The 23,384-nt window shown below is 46.7% G+C and overlaps 1 protein-coding gene across 1 annotated transcript; it reads left to right on the forward strand.

Moving 5' to 3' along the window:
• Positions 1-775: 775 nt before the first annotated feature.
• FAM83C (family with sequence similarity 83 member C) lies at positions 776-22,660 on the forward strand. The gene is made up of 4 exons (XM_066330414.1): positions 776-1,351; positions 7,280-7,447; positions 11,661-11,785; positions 21,355-22,660. Exons 1-4 carry the CDS (start codon positions 797-799, stop codon positions 22,283-22,285), a joined length of 1,779 nt encoding a protein of 592 aa, XP_066186511.1. The 5' UTR covers positions 776-796; the 3' UTR covers positions 22,286-22,660.
• The last annotated feature ends 724 nt before the right edge of the window (positions 22,661-23,384 follow it).

Consider the following 23,384-nt stretch of genomic DNA (forward strand, 5'->3'; position numbering starts at 1 on the left):
GCAGTATCATCATTCATACAGCACCAGACTCCAAAGGCTGAATGTCCTTGAAGGATTTCCAGGGAGATGCAAAAAGAGCACATGAAATATTGCTCTTCTTGCCTGCAGTACCTAATGACCAAGATTCCTGCTGTGGTTCCTACAAACACCATGACTCTCTGTGTCAAAATATAGAATGTTCTGGCTTCTCTGCCAGGCACTGGTGTAGCAGAGCCTGGCTCCCAAGAAATGCTAAGGAGCATTATCTGTGGCTCAGGGATGAGTAAGTTTCCTTGCTGAGTCTGATTACCCACTTGGGATATTTGTGTTTCATTATAACTGACACTAAGCAGCATGTTTGATTTGGAACAAATTTCAAGCAAGAACAAGTTCCAGCATCTGCATTTCCACTGTGAGCACAGTGAGGGACAAAACAGGTTAGAGCCTGCTAGGCCAAGGGTGGGGACCTCTCTAGGGAAGGGAAGGGGAGGGGAGGGGAGGACAGTACATTAATCAGTTACAAGGAAAAGGAAGGAGCAGCTTGAAGAGTTGATGTTCCTCCCCTTGCAAAAGGGACACTCTGGGCACCCACTATCAGGTGCGTGTCCGGGGAAGCCGGGTGAGGGAGCTGGGGAAAGCCGGCTCCTCCTCCGCTGTGGGAGGCTGTACCCAGTGATTAAGGAGTTGAGCTTATGCTGAGTCCTGAAGGAACCTGTTGGGAGGAGCTCAGGAGCACAGGAGTGGCAGAAAAGACCTGCAGACGGACCCAGGACTAATCCAGCAGGAGAGACACCTCTTGGCATCAGCAGCTCCAGTCATGTTCAACTACCTGGCAGTCGAGGTGAGGCCTCAGCTCCACCGCAGCTATGGGAGCCAGCAAGGGGTGTCTGGGCCACTGAAGAGCCGCCTAGAACAGCTGAAGAAGCCGTGGTGGAGGGAGCCCACCCCGCTGGTGCTCCAGCACAGTGAGACAGCCAGGCTGGCCATCGACGCCTTTCTTGAGCAGGGGGAGCGCGGCTACCTGAGTGCTATCACTGAGGAGAGGGAGCTGCCGTTTCTTTCCACCCTGGACATGGAATATATCAGCCATCAGAGGAACCAAAACCTCACAGACCCCAGTGCAATGAAAGACAAAGAAGCTGACCCTGGTGATGCAGACACTGGAGACAGGTTCTCCCTCAACTCTGAACTAACATCGGGCACCTACTTCCCCCTCATGTCTGATGTGCACCCTCCGGAGCTGGAGCTGGGGTGGCCAGGGATGCCACTCCTCACAGTGTCTGGCCAGACTCAAGCCACTGTGATTTTCCAAAGAAACAAAACGAACAGCATTAAGGATTTGGTCCGGTCTCTGATCAGCCGGGCACGGACGGTACGTACAGAGCTGTGTCCCTTGAGGGGAGCCTTGTGCCACAGTGCCTGGGGCTGGTGGCTGGTCCCACACCTGTAACCACACACTCCATGCTGTCGCTGCTCTCTACATGTCTGGCATGATGTGACTGCTTTTTCTGCAGCAGATCTGTAGCTGTTCCTGCTCCTTTCCTTTCTTGTAATTTCTTTCTGCCTGGGATTTCATGACATCCAGACAGTGCCCTTGCAGGGCATGGACTCTGTGTCTGTCCCTGCAGCCACAGACACAGAGTAGTCCCAGAACCTGGCGTGGGTGTGTGGCAGGGCCTGCAGTGTCCTTGGCTCTGTGTGTCCCTGCCACCCCTTCTCCCCTCTCCACAGCCGGGGCTCTTCTCCAGCCCTGGCCGTCATTTTAAGCTGGAAAAGACAATACCACTGGTGAGTTCCTGTCAGAGATAGAATCTCAGAATGGTTTGTGTTGGAAGGAACCTTAAAGTCCATCTCATTGCATGCCCTGCCATGGGCAGGGACACTTTTTACTAAAGCAGTGTCCAGCCTGGTCTTGGACACTTCCAGGGATGGGGCAGCCACAGCTCCTCTGGGCAGCCTGAGCCAGGACCTCACCACATACGACCTGAGTAAATTTGTGGGACTGAAAATCCCTGCCTGTGGTTTGAATTAAGTTTGAATCCTGTCTCCTAGGTTTATGTCTGTGACTCCTCGGGGATGAGTAAGATCAGCCTATTTTGCCCCATTGCACAGTTTGTGCTGTGCTATTACAACCCTTGGATGTAATAAAAACTGGATGACTACAGTGCCTGCCTACCAAGCACAATGCTGGCATGAATTTATTCACTCAATTATGCTGCTTGTTGTTTCTTTTGTCTTGCCACTGTACTCTCTGTGAAAGCAGCAGCTCAGACAACTATCTCAGACACATTTACAGCTTTTGTCTTTGTCCTCTTTATGGTTCTTTTCAGCTGTTTCACATCAATCTTCTTTTGTAGTACTTGTGTTGAGATATTGAGGAAATATTTAGAGCAAAGTTCACTTTAAGCAGTCGGCTTCTGGCAGTTTCTCTTATCGCTTCAGTAGTTTCCTATTTAACTTCATGGTCACTCCTTACATTCATTATTGCTCGTGCAAAAGCTGGAGATAAGGAATCACCTGGATCTCTGCAGCTCAAGTGTGATCATCTATAACCATCAGCAGAGCTGAGCAAATGAATATACGTATTCCCAGAAGCTCAGATTGCTGTGCAACATTAAAACATCCTCAAAGAGCCACATATCAATGAAGTTTGGGTGTGATATGAGGTGAATGGGGGATCTTTTTCTTTTTGCCCAAAAGACCATTTTGTCACATCAGCTGCTGCTCAGTTGTAAGCAGCCCTTGCTTAATGCCTGAACTTCCAATTGTATCTTATAGGCAATTACAGGAAGTTTTGGTCCAGGAAATAAGTGGCAAAAAGCTTTGTTTGTCCTGGCAGGCATCTGATCTATGATAGTTTAAATGATCTGAAAAGTTCTGTGATATTGACCCCATCCTTGTCAGCAGTGGGGATTAAGGCACAGTCATGGCAGAATGCACAGAGTAAACAACTACCAAGAAGTGTCCTCCCGTCACTCAGCACGTGTCCCGGATCTTCAGTGATATTATGACTCTTTAAGCCACAGGAAAAACATCTTGCTGCTTTCTCAGTTCCCAGGAACTTCTCAGTTGCTGCGGGCAAGTTGCCCGGGCAGTGCATGCTTTATTGTACTCTCAGTACAAGTACTCTGAGCTTTTTGCTTTTTTTGCTTGGGTTGACAAAGCCTTGACAATCTTCTGCCCTTGATGTTTGAGTTGGGCGTTTCACACAATGTTTTTTACTGTTGTGTGAAATGTGAGAATGAGATTTTAGGTATCTTACTGATTTATTACTGGTGTTCTACTGGCTTCTGTATTAGCAGCTCTGGCCAATGCTTCCCATGATTAACTCTATGATTGATGGCAATTTCAGCTCATTCACAACCCCAGTTACACATATTTAAGTACTTACTAAGTAATTTTGCTCAACAAACCATCCAAAAGGATGTTACTTATGTATCTTAATGGCAAAAGAGCAACCAGAGGTAAAAACTTCCTTTGCTTGAAGTGCCAGTATGAACCATTTGGAGAACCTTGTTTTTCACTTTGCAGCTGCTGTTTCTACGTTTCCAGTATTTTTGACACTAGACTTTCAGCTTTTGTCATAGATCCCTCTTTTAGACTGTTTCTCCTCTGGTGGGGGATGCGGTGCTGGTGTGATGTGAGAGAGATGTTGAGATCCCCAACTGCTTTTCCCAGGTCCTCTAGACAGGGAGGTGTGTGTCTTGAAATGCTGTTTGCTTCTTCCCTGGTAGAGTCACACAGAGCAACGTCAGCTGACATCTCTTGCAACAGCATATGTGTATTGACAAATTAGCAAAAGGAGCATTTGTTTCATGGGTATCTCTTGCTGGTGTGGTTGGTCTATTGCCTTTGCTGTATTTAACCAGCTCTCTTTGAAGATGGATGTTCAGATTTGAGCTTTTCCCTTTGCAGACATAAGAAGATGCAGTGCAGCCACACCTTTGCCTTCATTTGATAATACTATTACAATTTTGCTCTTGCTGGATGAGCTCCAATCTGGTTTGAACTGTTCATGCTGCTTCTTCCACTCCTCTTGTGCCCCTTGGATTCTGGCTGTGCACTCGTGATTGTGCCTGGTGGCAGAAGGGTCCCTGACGGTCCCCAAGGGAGCAAGAGATCAAATGGCACCACTGTAGTAATGACCCAAACCACACTGCTATTGGCAAATACCAGTAAAACCAGCTGTGCTGGTTAGAAACCAGACAGATGGCAAACCCCAGTGGGGTTCTGGTAAGTGCTGTAATTCCTAAAGTGATGACTCTAGTAATTGCTGAATTGTGAGTTTCCAGAAGTGGGTTTGGAAATGTCATGGTTTAACCCTACAATGGCAAGGTGTGAATTTTTTTAAAGCCTGTGGGGCAGCTGTGTCTCTGTAGCATCCTGACCTGCCAAGGCCAAGCCATGGGCTCAGAGATCATGATCAGCATGGTGAGGAGCAGGGATGCCCCGAGGCAGCCCCAGCTTTGCAGCCCCCACCACTGAAATGGAGGGGCTGGAGGCACTGGCATAGGTTTAGGTTTGTAAGGCCCAACTGACTTGAATGCCCAAAGCTCTAAATGTGAGACATGAGCTGTAAGGAACCTGAATTGCAAATGGTACTCAGATATTCAACTCCCACTGCTTTAGGAGTTTTAAGGGGGAAAAATTTCCAGGGTCTTCTTCCCCCCAAATATCTCAGCTTTGGCATTGATCTGATGAAATTGTAAGAGCTGCCTGCTTTGATTTCCAAAAGGATATGTTGATCTCAGTGCCCTTATGGATACCCACAGTTACAATGAGCAGCCCCACGGGCACCGGCATCTCTCCCTGCAGAGAGGGCACAGTCTCCCCTCTGTCCCCACTGCAGCACACACGGGGACACTGCCGTCCTCCCTGCCCAGGGCCCTGCTGCACACCGGGAGCACTGCGAAGGAAGAAGGTGTGAGCAGTGCTCAGCCTGCTCCACCTCCCGATCAAGCTAAGACCCGCTTTGGAAAGCCTGAGTGTGCCTATCAGGGCTCCACCCAGCTTGCACAAGCTGGCCTCGGTGCCTGGGGCTCTCCCTGATGCCTCAGCCCAGCCACCTGCATCCAGCCTGGGCATCGGCTGCCATGGGTGACTGCCATGTGCTGCTGTCTGCTCAGCCCCATCCCTCTCACAGTGAACACTGCGGCGCTGGCAGTGCCGGTTTTGGGCAAGGATCAGCCTGAATTGTGGCAACCAGCCCTGCCAAAGCCTGCAAGCACTGGTAGAGGAAAGCAAGATGGTGGGGACTTCCTGCACACCCTGGGTACAGGCAGTGCCCCTCAACATGTGGGATCTGGGGACAAAGGAGCTTCGGTCTTCCTTGACACCATCACATTGACTTTCAAGCAGAGTATACATTGTCCCCAGGACAAACTTGCCTCAAACCTAAGCTTGAGATGAGCTTGAATATCATGAGGTAAAGTCTGGCTGAGAGGGACTTGCCTAAGGCTTTTACACATGGTCTGGGGTGTAGTTTTTCATGATGCTTCATCATCAGAGGATGTGGGACCCATCAAAGAAATTTGGCTAAATTGCAGTTGGCCTTTGGTTGGAGGACAATGTGGAGAGATGTGGCAAAGTCCTTTTATACTACGGGTCTCAGTGGTACCTTTTGCTGATAGACCAGCAGCAACATTAATTTGGGAAGTTGAAGATGCTTCTCAGTGCTTGCAGAGCTCCTCCAGGGCTGACTGCTCTCCATGACAGATGGGCACCTTTCAAGAGGGGAGAAGTCTGCCAAATTCTTGTAAAGCTTCTGGGAAGAAAAGGCTGACAAGGGCAACAAAAGAGGTGCCCTTTGCAGTCAGGTTCTGCAGCCTGTATCTCCTGGGACAAGGGTGAGAGGGTGGAGATATGGTTTTGGCCTGGACAGCAGGAATGATTTTTAGCTCTAGACAGCTGCCTTGTGTCCTGTGTCGATGTCTGGGATCACACCATCCTATGGGAAGGTTCTTCCCCAAACCCTGCAGCACTGAGCTGGGCCTGGGGACTCATGCAAGACATTGAGGACCAATGACAATTTGTTGGGCATTATCACAGAGATGGGTTTTGGGGGCACCCTCAGGTGCAGTGACAAATCATCCTGCTCAGCAAGTGCTCTCCTGTCTGTTCCTCCCTTCTCCAACATGTCCCCCTGACCCTGACAGTGACAGCTAATAGATGTCACTTCCCAACAGTCACTTCCTCATCCAAATAAAGGCCCCCTCAGTGTTGTCTGTTGGCAACTTCATTCCATGAGGAACAGAGCAGCAGGGTCTCCAATCCCACCTGGATCTATTTATGGCTGATTTCCCTTGATGCATTGTTCTTATTGCAGGTCATTCTGTACTTTGAATTTCATAGTCTTGGGTGAACTCACTTGTAGCTGCTTGTCATGACTTACCTTCTGTTTTCCGTATTTTCATTCCCATTTCTGGAGAATTCATGTAGCCATGACAGTCTGCTGCCTCCCACTCCATCTCCACAGTGTGATGGATTGCCATGGCCTTTTTCAACTTCATTCTTTAAAGAACTGGCAGTTCTCTTTAAAATTCTTTTCCTATTTAAAGCCCCTTCCTTGGAGACCTTATCTTCATTTTATTGACATACATATATTTTTATTTTTTAATAATCTTACCATTATTCTTTCTTCTTCCTGTCAGGTTTCATACCCATCACTTGCATCCCTGGCTGCATGAGCAGGAGTCCTGCCAGCAGAGACAGGGAAGGCATCATTTCCATGCACATTATTCTCTGATTTTGTCTAGGCACTCCTAGAATCTAATCTTGGAATGAGGATTTGCACATACTTTATCACGATACCTTCTCCCTCACCTGGCAGGATGTCCGTCCTGAAAAAAAATTGTACTTTTTCATATTAATCTACCAGTCATGTAGAATCACTCTTGCTGATTGAACAAGGATTTTGCTCAGTCTCAGCTCTTGTTTATATGCTTTATTCTTGGCAGATTTTCTTAAGGCAAGACATACAGGTTGCACCACTGAAATTCAGAGTTTGTGCACGGGTTACCCTTTCAGCTATTTCTTTCTGTGAATAGCAGATGAGACAGGAGGTACCCAGGTGGGGATTGTCTAAATAGTTATTAAAATTTGATTTTAGCTGCCACAGTGGGGTAAGGGCTGTTAAACACAAAGGTCCGGAATCACCTCCATTCAGGTGGTCACAGAGTCTCAGTAACTCAGGAGATTTGAATAGTTTAAAGCACATAGTTTAAAGCATAGTTCACTTGGACATGAGATTTCAACAGTCTCTTGTGTTTCTTTTTCCCCACACCTCTTTTCTCCTGGCCAGGTGATAGCAATTGTGATGGATCTGTTTACAGACATGGAAATTCTTTGTGACCTGCTGGAGGCCTCAAGCAGACGGCACGTCCCCATTTACCTGATCCTGGATGAAGAGTATTTGAAGCATTTTGTGGAAATGTGCAATAAAATGGCTCTTACTCAGGACAGCTTCCCAGTAAGTTTTCAGTCACACACTGGATATGATAAAGAGGTCTTGGAATTGATAAAAACAATGTACTGTGTGTTCTCTTCCCTCTGTCTGGTCCCTAGAATCCATCTTGGGATCCATCTAGAATCCCTTCTCCCTAGAATTAATTCCTTATCTCCCTGTCCCAGGCTAAGAAACCAAGGCTGTTTGCTCTTGGAAACTGAGATCTGTCTGGATGTGCAGAAGAAGGCATGCAGGAGCTTCCTAGTCACATATATTGATGTTTTATGGTCCCCATTTCAGTTTTCCACGCAGAGGCTGTGAAACTGGGGGTCAATGAGATGCTGAGATGCAGAGGGAGGTTAGGACATTTAGTTTATGTGAACCTGGATCATCTGGACATGGGGGAGAGGACACAGCCCCTGCTCTAGGACATAGAGACTTTAATTGCTCATAGTTCAGATCCCTGAGCTCACGGATTCAAATTCTGCCCAGAGCTGCTGCAGGGCAATAGCTGGGAGGGCAAGGAGCAGTGAGTCCCCTCAGATGTACTGCTACAAACCCCATCATGTCCTTCTGCTGAACCCACAGGTTAAAAATCTCACATTAAGGTGCTGCTTAATGCAGTTCAGCTGCAATTCAGTTGTGGGTCCATGAGGGATTTGTAAAAAACCCAATTCCTGCTCAGTGGATGCCCATCATCAGCATGTGATGCCCAGAGCAGATAAACAGTAAAAATGAATGTGACAGTGCCACAAGCTCTCTTAGGAACTTTGCAACCTCAGAGATGTACCCCAGTATCCTGCTGATCACAGCTTATGGCTACCACCTATCAATGGAAGTTGTTTTTTGTTGTCATTTGTTATTTCTGTAAGGCCAGCAGTGCTCCTTCCCTGGGTGTGCAGGATTCCCCAGAGCACTGATTCCACTCCAGCCACCAGTTTCATGGGTTTTGCCTTCATTTTTGTGGAGAACACTTGGAAATTTTCCAATTAGCTCAAAAGCATTCCTAGCTAAAAATCAAGCTAGGGACAATGCAAAAAAAACCCCCACCAAAACAACAACAGGATATTCCAAATAGATGCAGTTAAGGTGTCTTAATTTTCCCCAATTTTTAACCTGTCTACACAAAGGTTCACACAGTGCTCTGGTCCAGTTGACAAAGTTGGACTTGACCTTGAATGTCTTTTCCAACCTAAATGATTCTTTGATTCTTCCACCATGCTGGTGAAGCTCTGTTCTGTCTTGCTTCTTAAAAAGCCAGACCCATTTCATCCTGACTCTTGAGATGGCAGCTCTTGGTGAAAACTGCTCCATGCTGGAGCATGTTTGCTTCCATAAATAGCTTCCACAATGAAATGACCTGGTGCATTCAGATGAATTCCATATCTCCAAAATATATGTTATTGCTTCTTATTCAGGAGGAGGCCATTTTTAAAATTAAAATTAGAATAAGTTTATATCTATGGAGGTGTCTATGTCTCTTTGTTAGGTCTGATGTCATGTCATGTGCCTGAATGGGTAATTAACACTTGCCTCCCCAACCCATGACTCACTAGCAGCTCTCCATCTGAAGTGTCTCTTACACTGATGCACCTAAGCAGTCCATTACCTACAGGCTGAATACACATCCGAGTGGAATGAGGGTACATATTTTATTCCTGCCTCTAAGTTGTGACAGGATGTCGTGGTAAATCTCCATTTGGAAGAACTGGTGACAATTTGGGGTTGAATGGCAGATTTGGGGTAATTGCCTTCCAGCATCTTAGTTCTGAAAACAACATGTGAGTCTGCTGGTGGCAAATTCTAGTGCTGACCATCAGAAAATCCTGTGTGAAGCATTAGCAGCAGTGACAGCAGAAGTCTTAAGTTGGAGTTTTCAAACATTTGTCTGCTGAACCTGAAACTACTGTCTGAATGGAGCAAGAGTAGTACCGGGGTGCTTTTCCTGCAAGACTGCAGAATTCTCATCTTGGGATGATTCAGGGTCTGAATTGATGAGAGGAAGAAGAGGATGATAAAAATGAACCAGATATCAGAAACTCACCCAGCCTTGGAAATGATAAAGGGAGTGAAGAAATACTGTGGTGACAAATTTATGGAACATCCCTTACCTGAAGTTGTTTTAATTTCCTCAGGGAGGAGGAGGGGGAGGAAGCTCCTCCCAGTGAGAACTAGTATTACTAAAACTTCGGCAGTGGAAGAAAAAAATCCCTGTGTTGACTGGCCACAGGACAAGGTGAACACTTCTCCAAGTATTCAGCATTATCTTGGTCTGAATCAGCGACTTGTGGTGTTATTTCAGAGGATCACAGGTTAATCCAGGGGATCTTAGGGCGTCATCAAGCCCAGCCTCCCACTCAAAACAGTGTCACCTGTGAGGTCACCTTACCTGGTCTCATCTGGCAGATCTTCAAGCATGGAGACCACACAGTCTTTCTGAGTAACTTGTTCCAATGCTTAGCTGCCATTACAGGGAAAAGCTTTCTCCCTTCTCATAGGTGGCTGGTGAGGATATGTTCTGGGACATAAAAAAACAAGTGAGTTCCACCGGGCCAAAATTCTGAAGCTCCAGCTCTGTCCTTGCTTGAAGTTTCCGTGAACTCAAGAGGACACTGGATCAGTACCTGGAGAAGAGATCACGGTGGGCTTCCAACTGAGACAAATCACAAGAAGCTCAGGAAATCACCTGAGCAGAAATCAGGGTCTGCAGCAGTATTAGGGGCAGCATCATAAATGATTGTCCCCTCTTCCTGCTCTCCCCAGCTGCCATTGCCCACCACAAGAAGGAGCCTGGATGGGCAGTGGTCAGGAGCGTATTTGCTGCTGTGCAGCCCTGGAGGGCGGTGGTGCTCCCGGGTGGGCTGGGAGACCCTCACTGCAATGTGAGAGCCAAGCCTTCCCCACCTGGCGCGTGTTCCCCGAGGGAAGCTCAGCTCCTGGCCGCCGGGACTCTGGCAGCAGAGGGAAGCCTCGCAGGGTCCCTGCCTCGCTCCTTGCCCCGAAGGGGGACTGCTCTGAGCCCTGTGGGAGGCAGGCGAAGAGGGCACAGGGGTGTCCAGGGGCAGCTCCGGAAAGCTGGAAGGGGCGTGGAACCGCGCCCTTTGGAGAACATCTGCAGGCAAATCCCAGCTGCTGGTGCTTGTCCCTTTCCTGTGCCTGGCCGGAAATCTGCTGGTGGTGGCGAGGCACCGCCACATTCCCTAAGCGCCCACCTGTGTCAGGAGCAAATCGGCCTCGACGCCGACCTGGCTGCTGTAGGGCTTTGTCTGTAGCTGGGCTGATGCTCGGCAGGAATGAGCTGCCCACAGAGAGATCTGCCCGGTCAAATGCAGGCGGTGACAGCTTGTGACAGCTCCTGGTGTACCAGAGGTGCTACAGGTATCAGGGGAGCTGGCCTGGAGGGCAGGGAGGAATGACCTGGCAGCCCCACATAGGTGTAGCCTTAGGGATGTTTATTTACATGCCAGATGTTTTCTTTGGCACTGTATCACACAGAGCAGCTCAGTAACAGTTTCCAGTGATTGTTCTGCTCTTCTGCCTTCCTCACCTGAGGTGCAAATAACTTCTATTAAGGGAATACACATCACATTATGAAAGAGGCTCCCAGTGGATACCAAGAGCCATATTCCCCAGTTTATTCTGGGCAGTTGGTTTTACAAGCCAAGGTTGTACCAGACAAGTATTTGCAGTAGAGCATCAGGTCTCCTTCAGCTGAGTATAGCAGCTGAAAATAATGTAATTTTAAAATGTATTGATAAAAAGAATTCCTTAATATGTAGATATTCCTCTCTGTAATTTTTTTTAACTGAGTGGTGTTTTAAGCCTGTCATTGTATAAAATCAGAGCAGCACACTATTGATTAGAAACTAGCTAGTTGTTATGCATCAAAATTTAGTTCAATGCAGAGCCATCAGCTAAGAGTGGGGTGTTGAAATTGGATAGTTCTACATACGTCAGAATTGATCTGTAGGTTCATAGGATTCTCCCAATTTTTTTTCAAACTAGAATTTGCACTTGAGTGTAACTTGTTAATTTTTGCTGGTTTTTTATCCTGTAGAAGCAGGCAGTGTGACAAAATATTTGGTATGTAGGAGCCAAGAAATACTTAATGCCTTGCTGCGTTCTACTTCTCGGAGCAGAGCATGAGCTTGGGGCAGTCCAGCAGTAATGCACAAGGGAACATCTCAGTTTAGTTCAGTACATGGCCCCTTACCAACTCTCCCTGCTTTGGTTTCAGAACATGCGCATAAGATGCCTGAGTGGAGACACGTACTACAGCAAAGCAGGCAAGAAATTTGCAGGCCAGGTTCTGGAGAAGTTTGTCCTGGTTGATTGTGATCAAGTTCTTGCTGGTACATACAGGTAAGAAAATACAGCAACTGCTGTGGCAGGGACTGGTGACACTGAGGAAATATTCCTTACCAAAATACTGAATAACGTAACTCCTGGTGCTGCATGTTGGTTCAACAGCTACCCTGCATTCACCTCAGCGCTTTCACAATTTTCCAAGCCTCCATCTTATCCATCCTTCCTGACCTTTTCTTGCCTGAAGACCTCGGACTTTTCAGAAGTCTCTCCTCATACAGTGGCTGCTGCATCTCTCAGCCTTTTTAATTCTGTTTTTCTGCACCCTCTGTGACCTCACTACCTCCTTCTTGAGGTGCAGAGACCAGAACTGCATGTGGGCCCCCTGATACACTGCACTGAGATGTTCCAGAGGGGTAAAAGTTGCCCAGACTCTGGTTTGTGACTGGGACTCTTGCTGGATGTTTTAGTTGCCATTGCACTCTGAGCTGATGATGTCAGACAACTGCTGCTGATGATTCTAAGCTTCTTCCTGAGCTGTTCCAGGTTCAGCATCATACAGATAATTTTTCCCTATGGATATACCATATTTTCCTTTACTGAAGTTCATCTGCCACATATTTGCCCACTTGCTCAGTTCTGTGAGGTCCTTCAGGATTTGCTCACCTTCAGTGAGGTATCCAACCACCTGAAGGACCTGAGGATCACCAGCAAACCTGGGGATTTCATTGCACCCCTCCATGCCTGAGGGCATCCATGTGCTCATTAGCTTCCTCACCAGACTCCAGCAGGTTGGTGAGCTGGGCTTGCCTTTGCCTTTGCCCTGTTGTCCTTTTCCAAGGAGGCTGTGCTTCTTCATGCTTGCAGGAATCTTGTTCTTCACAGTACACTCTGCATGTCCCAGGGTAGAAAGCAGCTCCAGGGATGTGTGAGCCTCAAGACTCCATAAAGAGCCCTCTCTGCAGGTGGGATCATATGAGAAACCTCTCAGCCCTCGGCCTTTCTGGTGGTGCTGATGCACAGGAGGGAAATACATCTCAGTGTTTCACTCCTGTGTATCAGCACAGTGTCACCAGCACCAGCAATGGATGCAGGAAGTTCACTGAGATTCTCAGCTATGGCCTGGCCATCATCCTTTTGACACCCAGGCCTCAAATGAGCCCACTGATTCCCACTGTTCACAAATGCTGCACTGACTGTCAGTCAGCATTTGTGAACAACCTACAGCCCCAGTCATCCTGGGGATTTTTGGTCTGCTCCCTTTCAACTCTTTTTGACTGATTGCTGCATTTTTACATAGTTACCTTTCTTGAAATTGAATGTCCACATGCTGCATTTATTTAGTTTGCTCTCCACTAAAGAGTTAAAATTGTGTTGCAATCATTCTTACAAATGCGTTCTTCCACTTCTGCCTGTGGAACCAAGTTACATATACCATTCCAGACCACATCCTGAATCACATCTTTTCTTGTGGGTCGAACAATTTAGACTAGTTAATTTTGGCATGTAATCATTTATTGCTTCCAAAAACTTTTTCTCCATGGTTCATCCCAGTGAATCATTAACCTCTATGTGTATGAATGGATGAAACCTCCCACTGCTGCTGCCCATCCTAGTTTTGCAGCCTCTGTGATCTCAGTTAAAATGGTTCTCCACAGTTTTGATCAGAGGGTCAGAACTACTGTTCTTGTGCTATATTTTCATTACTAGACTCTATTTAGTTACTTTTCTACCTGCAGATCTTTCCCACAGCATTTTCACACTGTTGAACATTATATTATCCTTCACAAATTGTGCAGCTCCTTAGGACAGCCTGCTGTGTGAATTTGATGTCCTGGCAATACTTTCATTCTCCTTCCATCAGATCTTGAACACGGCTCTCCCTCTCCCTTTCTCTCAGTTTCCATCTCTCTGTGAGCACATGCTGGACCTTCAGGCTACCAGTGTCCTCATCAGTGCTGTAGCTTCAAGCTGCACCTTCTCCTTGGTGTTGACTTCATCATCTCCAAGAGTGGAGGTCTCACCTCACCAAACTCGGGCAAAATGAATGAAAAATGGAAGTGCATGGTTGAAACTGGTTGTGTCAAATCTCTAAACAACATGGAGAGCAGTGTCTGATGGCCTTTTGACCACACTAGGACACTTAAAAACAATGGAGTAATCACTGCCTGAAAACGCAGGATGCTAGAATCATAGATTGGGTAGGTGGAAAAGCCCTCTATGAGCCTTGAGTCCAGTTGTTCCTTCAGCACTGCTGAGCCCACAGCTAACTCATGTCACATCTACTTGTCTTTTAAATCCCTCTATCCATCTCCATTGGCTGCAGGGGCAGGGATTACATAACTGGATCACTCATTTTTGAATGGCTAAAACTGAGCATGTGTCAGCTGGATTGAACTGCAGAGCTGGAGGAACATCTGATTTCCCTGTGACCCAGAGTTAGTGTATCGGTTTAAAATGCAGGTGCAACTCTCTGGGAAGTTCCTCCACAGTTCCTCCCTGTGCCGTTCAGGGCAGGGACTGGGGTCTGTAATGTGCTCCCCTTCTACAGATCTCTGCAGAGCTGAAACTTCTGGAAGATAGTATTTCAGTTGAATAGGGTCTTACATCTGATTCTGTGCTTTATCAGTAAGCGCAGGATGCTCTGGACTTACGGAAACATTCCCTTCTTGAGGAATTTGTTCAACATTTGTCAGAAACACTTTCATAGCAGAAAATCAGGATGTCTGTTCCTGGGTACAGTGCAACCTGTATAGGAGATATTTAGATTACTTTCCCTGCAAATGGGAAATCCAGATGCAAAGGATGACAACAGTTACTGAGTAAAGCCAAAGATCCAGGGTGGAACCAGGGGTGTCTCATGATGATACAGGAACAAGGGTAAGAGTGCTCTTACCCAGCAAGAGGTTTTGCAGTTCAGCAGTGCTGTGTGCAACGATCAGAGGTTTCAGAACTCAAGGGTTTTATGTTGTTTGTGCTTCTCTAAGTTCAGTTTACTACAGGAAACTCTTTCCTACCGTGTCTGGCCTCCAGGATACCCTCTGGCAATGGGTTATGCAGTTTAATTTATGTTTTGTGTGAAGAAATGATCTATGTTGTTTACAGTAGACCTACTGCTAGATAATTGCATTTGATGTCCCCAAATTCCCACAACCTGGACACAGAAAATCAGTGTTTCCTATTTACTTTCTTGACAGCATCCATGATTTTGTCCTCCTCCATTATAATCCCTCATATCAACCATCTTTTATCCAGGTGAAGTATCCTTGGCTTTTCAGTCATTTCTTGTTTCCAGAGTTTGAATTAACTGACATTTAATTGTCCATAATTCTGTCACATATCCCACCCCCCCCCCACCCTTACCATAAGATCCTCTTGCAGCTTCTGTTTATCCAGTTTTCTTTTGATCCACAGTAATTTTGTCATGAGGTCTGACATGGACAGTTTCTACAGTTTTTTAGCACATTCCTCAACATGTTGAACAGCACTGATCCCAGCACAAAACTTTTAGGTTTCCAGTGGCCAAATTAAACCTGCTGCTAGTGTTTGTACCTTTAATCAACTGCTACTTCTTGAGAAGACCTTCCTTTGTATGTACTCCATGATCACTTAATTTTTCTAACAACAAAAATTGTCTTTGCTGAATGATCATGTCAAAATCTCTTTATAGCACACATCTGTGTGCTTTCTGCTTCCCTCAAAGATCTGCAAGAGGCTTTTGAGGCATGGCTTCCTTCCACAAAAACATGCTGAGTCTTCAGCATTATGATTATAGTTATTTATGCATCTAATAATTTTACTCTCTATTTGCTTCTACCAGTTTGTTCAGTATGGAAATAAGTCTGGCTGGTTTGTAGTTTTCCAAGAGCTCTTTAAAAGGTTAACATTTAAAACTTTCCATTCCTGTGCTACACTGTTCAATATTAAATCATAGGTTGTTCCCTGGTTCATAATTGGAAAATCGCTGACTTCTAGTTTTTGAAGGCTTTTTGCTTTAATATTTTCATTTAATATACCTTTTAACTATGGTGAGATTTTTTTATGATTTAAAATGTCTTTCTTTTAATAGGTACATTTTCTCTGAGACTCTAATGTACCATCTTTAAACAATCTTCTTGCCACCTCAAGCATTTAACTTTTTTGATTACTCTTCTAAATTTCTTTTTAATAACATTCCTCACTTTCTCTGTGAAGTTAAGCATTACTGTTGTGGATTATTTTGGTCTTGAAAAACTATTTGATATGGCTAGGTCATGGTTATTTTTTGCTGAGTGGCCTCCACAAAGAAACTCTCTGAACTGGTAATGTTTTTTCCCCTTTTGTTGGCTTTCTGGGGAGTTTTTCCAATAAGTGATCATTTATAGTGTCTAAAATGCAGTTTCGGCAACTCTCCTCATAGTGGCCCCCATTCAACCTGGCAGGATCTCCCTTTATCGCTCTGCTTTCTGCCTCTTTAGTCTCTCAGAACCCCCTCAATGTTGCTTATTTACCATCAGCACTCTGCTCGGAACGTTCCCCATACAGCCTGTGATGTGTACTGTACTGTGGTGTACATACTGTACACCTTTCTAAACACAGCTTGATTTGTTCAGATGTCCTCCATTGATTCTAATTCCTTACCCAAGTGTCACAGATTTCCATCCTGTCCTTTTATCAGAATACAGTTTTCTTGCATTTATTTTTAAAGTGAAGTGATACCTAACTGTGTGACCTTCTATGCGTCCCAGCTTTGGTCTGAAGCAATCCACTGCACCCTGCTATCCATTGCGTTACTCCAGTCTGGCAGCTCTGCAACAAGGAGATGAGTAATAAAGAAAAGGATCAAAATATGCAGAAACAGTTTAACTGTCCTTCTGCTTCCACAGGTTTTATTCATTCATACAATAAGAACAACATGGAGTTGTGTAAGGGGAATTTAGGCTGGATATTAGGAAAAGGTTCTTCCCCAGAGGGTGCTGGCAGTGCCCAGGCTCCCCAGGGAATGGGCACGGCCCTGAGGCTGCCAGAGCTCCAGGAGTGTTTGAGCAGTGCTGCCAGGGGTGCCCAGGGTGGGGTTGTTGGGGGTCTGTGCAGGGCCAGGGGCTGGGCTGGAGGATCCCAGTCCCTTCCCACTCAGGATGTTCTGTGATTCTATGATTCTTTAATTTATTCTGATATATTTCTGCCTATTGCTACAGATCAAGCACATTTTTGCAGCGTTTTCTAAATATGGAAACCAAGCTCACTGCTCTTATCTTAAACCAATGTAGGCAAATTAGTTTAGATCCTTCAACTCTTATGTGTACACTGATTAAATGTTTAACATTATGTTTCTTCTAAATGAAGGAAAAAAACTAGATTGAGGTATCTAGGCAAAGTAATAATCTAAAATCTTAAATATAATTATATATCTAGCTATTTAGGTTTATTCTGGGCACCAGAAGAAATAGGGTGCTTATTTGAGCACTTAAGATATTTACTGTTTCAGCAGGTGAGAGGAACCCAAGGGCCAATAGGGGCTAGAGCTAAACACGATCTAGAAAATAGAACCAGAGAAAAGAGCTGGTATTGTCAGCCTGAAGGGGAGTTATGTGGCTGTTTGAGTTGCCTTAGAGGAGATTCAATTTCTCTGCTAAAAATGACAGATGGTCACAGTATCATTGTGCATCCTGTCATGGGCACAGAGAGGAAGCAGCCCAATGTTTGCTAGAGAGATAAACTCAAGATCTGGGGTTGAAGCTGACACAGCAGCTGAAACTGAAAAATGAGAGGCAAAAGTTTACAGGAGTGCAAAAGCTTCCACACAAGGCTTAAGGAGAAATAAAACTGAAGTACAGAAACATTTGGCAATGGACAGATAAAGCTACATGGGTTTGAAGCTGGAGGGAGCCTGGAATTTCTTCCAAAGAAATGTGCTTATACTCACAGGTATCCGTGGCCCAAGCAGGAGGAAAGAGCTTTGCAAAGGGATTTCCAGATCTATCTTGATGAGTAGTCACCTCAGGAAAGAAATTCAAATTAAGCAGAAACTGAGTGTGTAAGGAGTGGGAAGCACAGTGCATCAGCAAGGGAACCCCAGGTGACACACATGGCAATGCAGGGACATTGCCAGGAGATGAGTTATGTACATCCTGGCGGGGCACACCAAAGCAGAGAGGAGTGAGTCCTCAGGTGTGTAAATAAAAAGTGAATCCAGGAGAAAGAGACAAGGCCTGCTGCTGGAAGGATAGAGAGGAACAAGAAGATAGAAGGAACAAGAGATAAGAGATAGCAGACATGGGTCCCAAATTAGTTGAATACATTGCATGGGTTTGGATCAAAACAAAGATGAAAATAAAGGAATGGAAATTATTTCAAGTGTGTTGGGAGCAAGCTAAAAGAGCTTGCTGCAATAAAGGCAAGTTGTTCTTACCTCATCAAAGAAAATATCACTTGAAATGAAAGGTCTAGTAATGAGTGTTACATGGTACATGCATTTAGCCATGAGCAAAAACAGAACACAGAAGTTTGTGTTGGCATATGGAAAGAAAAGAAAGGCTTTGTGACACCCCAACTGACAGAAGAACAATAAAAATGAGTTTGAGAAACTGTTGAAAGAAGCAAAAAACCTTCTGCTGCAAATTGGTATCTCGTCTGTTGGAAAGAGCCGAAGCAGGGAGGCTGAGTGTGCAGATCGGGAGTCACCTGTACAAACAGCTGAGGAAAGGCAAAGGCCACTGTGACCCCAAAGGAGAGCACGGCTGCACAGGGGGGCACGCAGGGAACTAATCCGACTGTCGAAAATGCTGCTGAGACAGAGACTTGTGGAATACCGCAGGTGCTGTTCCCGCTCCTGCTCGGCCCACGCCAGAGCCCCGGGGCAGGGGGTGCTGCGAGGACCGGCCGGTGTTCCCCACCGCCCGGAGGTGATGCTGCACCTCCATCTCCCGGCCAAGGGCTGAGCTGCACCACTCCCGGAGAGTCCGAAAGCAGGGAAGGGAGGGGATCCTATCCTATAGCTATCCTCTCCCAGAGTCCTCTGTGTATCAGGGTGATCTAGGACTGCTGTGAGCATCAGTTTGTTATAAGGAAAAAGTAATGTCAGGAAAATCCTACCGCTCTCAGAAGCTCCTATGATCTTTTAGCATCCAGGGTGGCCTGCAGCAGGAGGAGCTCCAAGCCCAATGTGGGTGTTGTGTTGTGCAAGGAAGTAGCTCTTCCTGGCTGGATTGGATTTGTAACCTGTGAACTTCATCCGGTGCCTCACTTTTATACCAGAAATCACTCCCTGGCTATGCCCATTCAGGGAAGAAAAGACCTTTATCAGTTTGTAGCGATGGGAATAGCCATGACTGGCAAGACCACCTTGTCCCATCCTGGAAACCTGTGCTGTGGCAAGGAAGGCTGTGCCACTAGGGAACTTGGATGATTCCTTCCAGATCCTGTCATGACACAGAGTGAACAGGACCCCACTGGATCAGTATGGGAAACTGGGACACAGGAGGGGCAAGAGGCATCAGCGGCAGGGACAGTCCTAATGCTGGGGGAATGCTCTTCCCTTACAGGGGGAAGGGCACTTCACATGGGTGAGAGGAGATGACTGGGTGCATTGGGATGGGGGACAATACTGTGACAAGGTGTCCGGGGCCACCAGCACTCCTGGGAGCCAGGAAGTGCCTTGGGATAGACGCCTTTGACAGAGTTTATCCATCAAATCTCCCCTGTCTGGACTTCTGGATTTCTTCAAAGAACTCTCAGGGCTTTTTGAGAGATAACATTCCTTTGCCAAACCTGCCTTTCCTATTATCTCATATTTCCTGTACGGCCATTAATTGTATTCTTTAGAAGAGTCTCTACTAATTTGTGTAACTACAAACTTATATCTATCTAATTTGTGAGACTTAATGGTCTGGAACACTAAAAACATTATATCACATTAGCACCTGCCACTCTCCTGATATCCAGAGCCCTTTCAAGTGGGAAACACCACAGCCTGGTTAGGAGCTGAGCTATTTCATTCTGGCATTCTCTTGGCACTCTTGGGCTGATGATCCCTGCTCCTGCCCAGCTGCTGATATCTGCTCTCTTGATGTTTTCTAATCTCTTCTACAGAGATCTCAACAGGAGACTGATCTTCCCTTGCGTTCTGTATAAAGGGGGCTCAGGGCATCCCAAGCTCCTGTGCAATAAAAGGATGCAGAGGAATTATCTGAACACTCCTGTTGCACACAGACCATGTACCTCAAAAAGAGCTGAATATTTCTTCTTTCCCTTTTTGCGGTGTGTGACCCAAGCTTTTTCAAAGATGGTCTCTCTGGGCTTAGGAGCTTCTCTGTCAAGTAGCCATCCCAGGTAGTTTCTGGTTGTATTTTTTCACCCTCATATCTCTGTGAAGGGATGCATTTGCTTTGGGCCTCCAGGATGGTATTTCTGAGTACTCTTCATGGCACCCACAAAGATCTTTTCATTCTTTTACTACTTTTGCATTTTTAACTAATTTACATATTTTAATAAAGCAGTATTTTTTTTTTCATTTTGTGTTTCTCTTTGGGCTGTGACTGATGAATGTACACATACCAAACACCTATAACAACTGCAGAGTGCTCAGGGACAAGCCAGGAGCTGGGTTTCCTGCTAGAAGTTCCCAAACAGCTGTCTTGTGAGCAAAACATTGATCAGGTCCAAAAACACTGTGCCAGTATCTTGTCCTGAAACGACATTTACTTGAGAATGTAATCTCCCATGACAATTGCTCTCCTGGAACTCCTGTCATTTTATCCTGCTCTTCAGAATCAGTGTCTTGCTTTAGCAGCCAATAATGCCACCCTCAGCTGCTACTGCCACTTCTGAAAATTCTGGTTTGACCCATTTAGTCTGCTGGTCTGGTTTCACTACAGCAAGAATAAAAAATTAGCTGATGACTGGGATGACCAGGAGCCTGGGCATCCCACTCTGGAGGGGAACATCCCTGTTTAATCAGGAAAAGGAAGATTAGGAGAATGTGGTTACAATGTGTAGCTATATTGGGGAAAGCTAATTAGGTTGCAGATTGAGCACAAACAAGAGGTAGGATTAAACAGATAAGGAAAATTTGCAGAGTAGCAATTAATGGAAGTTTTTCCCCAGCTAGGGTAAAACCAGTTTAGTTTTAAGATAGAATATGACAAGCTCCCAGAAAAGATCCCAAAACACTTAACTTGGAGGGCAGGGACTGGATTTGTTGACCCAAGAATTAACTTCTATTGCATTTGGGAATCCTCAGCAATACTTACAAGAAACATCAGCAGCGTTCCTGTCCTGAGGTATTCCTGTGGTCTCTGGAGACCTTCTACTCCTCAAGGCAGTTCCTCATCTCCTGCCTGCCCCAGCAGCTCCTACAAGCCCATCATGTGTTGTAGATGTCAGGACATGAGAACACAGCTCGTGCTGAGGCGAGGGAAGAGCAGGGGACTTTGAGCTGAAATCAAACAACCATTGTTTGTTGTTGTTCTCTTGTAATTACTGATGAGCACATTCATCTCCATGAACAGTCCCATACCTACCTACATAAAGAAAGTTTTAACACCACAAATCAGGTAGCAATCCATCACTGGAATGTTAAAATCCATGCTAGGCATTTTGGCACTCTGTGAACTGAAGTTACATGTGTTTTGTTTCTTTTCCTGCAGTTTCACCTGGCTTTGCAGCCAAGTCCACACTGGCCTGGTGACCCACTTCCGTGGGCAAATTGTTGCAGAGTTCGACAAGGAATTCCGGTACTTGTATGCAGAGTCCAGAGCAGTGACCAGTTTCTGTGTGCCAGATCCTGGGACATGTCTCTCTTCTTGGAATACCTCAAAAGTTGACAATTGTCTTCTAAAACCCACTCAGGGGAATGATACTGAGACCCTGAGCCCCTCCAGCAGCCTTTCCAATGTGAGCATCAGGAGCATAAAAGTGTCTCCCTTTATGAAAAACTCCAGCTGCAGTGCACACCAGGAAAAGCAAGGTTCCAGCTCTGATTCTGGCAACAAGAAGGGGAAAGAAGACACATTCCTGAAGCCCACTTGGCCTAAACAGCAAGAAGAACCACCAGACTCAGCGAACAGTCCTCCAAATAAACCCACCCCAGCCTCATATCCCAAATCAAACCTCATACCAGCAAGGACATTCCTGCAGCCGGAGCCTTCCTCCAATAACCCTGGTAAGCAGGGGGACACTAAGGCCAACAGCAACCACTGCTCCCCACCGAGAGCGGGGCAGCCACTGCAGTCCCTGTCAGAGGGTACCAGCAGCAATGGGAGCAGCCTGAACCAGAGAGCACTTGTAGCCACCTCCGGGGAGCTGCCAGCTGAAAATGAGAATGTGCTTTATGGGGTGGAAAAGAGACAGAGCCCTGGACATAGCCATTTTGACCTCTTCTCCCCATACAACCACCTCAAACGGGATAAAAAGTCCGTAGTGCCTTGCTATGACAAGTTTCCAGAGGATGTGCTGCTGGAAAAGAACAGCGCGTATGGGGCAGAGAAGAGAATGACTCTGGGGCACAGCAAGCTGGACCTGATCACTAAATACAACAAGCTAAAATCCAAACACATACACAGTCGGTTTGAACTCTGACCTGGACCTTAAGCTGGCCTCAGGTCTGATTTTCCAGGGGCTGCTTTTCCCTGCCAATCATCATGCCTGGGGCTTGGAATCAAAACATTAGTCTTGTTCCTGTTAAAAGGTGTCTTATCTATGTAGATGACTGATTCAGATGAGACTAGCAACTGCAGCTCAAATTTTCAATTACATGATTGTGGCAAGAGGGAGAAAAGCACATAAATATAATCCACATTCTTTTTACTCACTTGGGAAAGAACCATTTCCCCTCAAACTTACAGCAAAGCCTTTGCTACAGCTGGAATCTGGCCCACTGAGGTCTTCAGGGCGACCCGTGGTTCTCTCCTTGCTGAGCGATTCCTTTCCCTGTATCCATATGGTGAAAATGAAATGCCCGAAGGCAGGGGGATGTGAAAAATAAAGGAGTTGTTCTGCTGGAAGAAGCCATATTGGGTCCTGGTGGGCGGCGGGGTGTACATTGAGTGTGGTCAGGGCCCCACCACGCTGAGCCGTGCCAGGCCAGGAGAGGACAGGGATGTGTCTGGGCACACGTTTGGCATCTGCACACAGCTGACACTGGCACATCGGTGGCGTCAGCACATGATGGATGGGGGCAGCTCCATGGGCACACCTGAACACTGGGGGCAGCTGACGCAGGCGGCCCCTACACGGGCGCGGCACTCAGGTGGCAGCTGGGTCATGGGTGGCCTGTCAGCTCACAGACGACCCGTCTGCTGTCCTACACCACAAGTGCATGGAGACGGTGCCCGGGCACGGCTCGTGTTGGGACAGAGACAGTGTCAGCACGTGGGGAACACCAGGGTATAGCCTGGGGCTGTACATAGCCGGGGGCAGCCCACAGTCCCAGCCACAGGGACAGCCATGGCACAGCTGGTACAGGGACAGGGATGGACACTCGGGACACGGACAGCGATGCCGCACCTGGACCCGTGGCGGCCTCTATAGGCTGTGGGGACACATAGGCCGGCTCAGCCCCAGCTGAGATCCGGGTACACGGGGACGGGCTGTGTCCCACAGCGCCGTGGCGGGGTCCGGCGGGGTCCGGGCTGGCGAGCGGCGCCCGGAGCGGTGCTGCCGCCACTGGCGAGCCCCT

This window comes from Sylvia atricapilla, chromosome 16 (genome assembly GCF_009819655.1).
Source record: "Sylvia atricapilla isolate bSylAtr1 chromosome 16, bSylAtr1.pri, whole genome shotgun sequence".
NCBI classification, from domain to species: Eukaryota; Metazoa; Chordata; class Aves; order Passeriformes; family Sylviidae; genus Sylvia; species Sylvia atricapilla.

Excerpts from the sequence above, each read along its gene's own strand:
- FAM83C (XM_066330414.1), top strand. The coding sequence starts at position 797 with ATGTTCAACTACCTGGCAGTCGAGGTGAGGCCTCAGCTCCACCGCAGC. Across the intron at positions 7,448-11,660 it reads TTACTCAGGACAGCTTCCCA|AACATGCGCATAAGATGCCT; the intron begins GTAAGTTTTCAG and ends CTTTGGTTTCAG. Across the intron at positions 11,786-21,354 it reads GTTCTTGCTGGTACATACAG|TTTCACCTGGCTTTGCAGCC; the intron begins GTAAGAAAATAC and ends CTTTTCCTGCAG.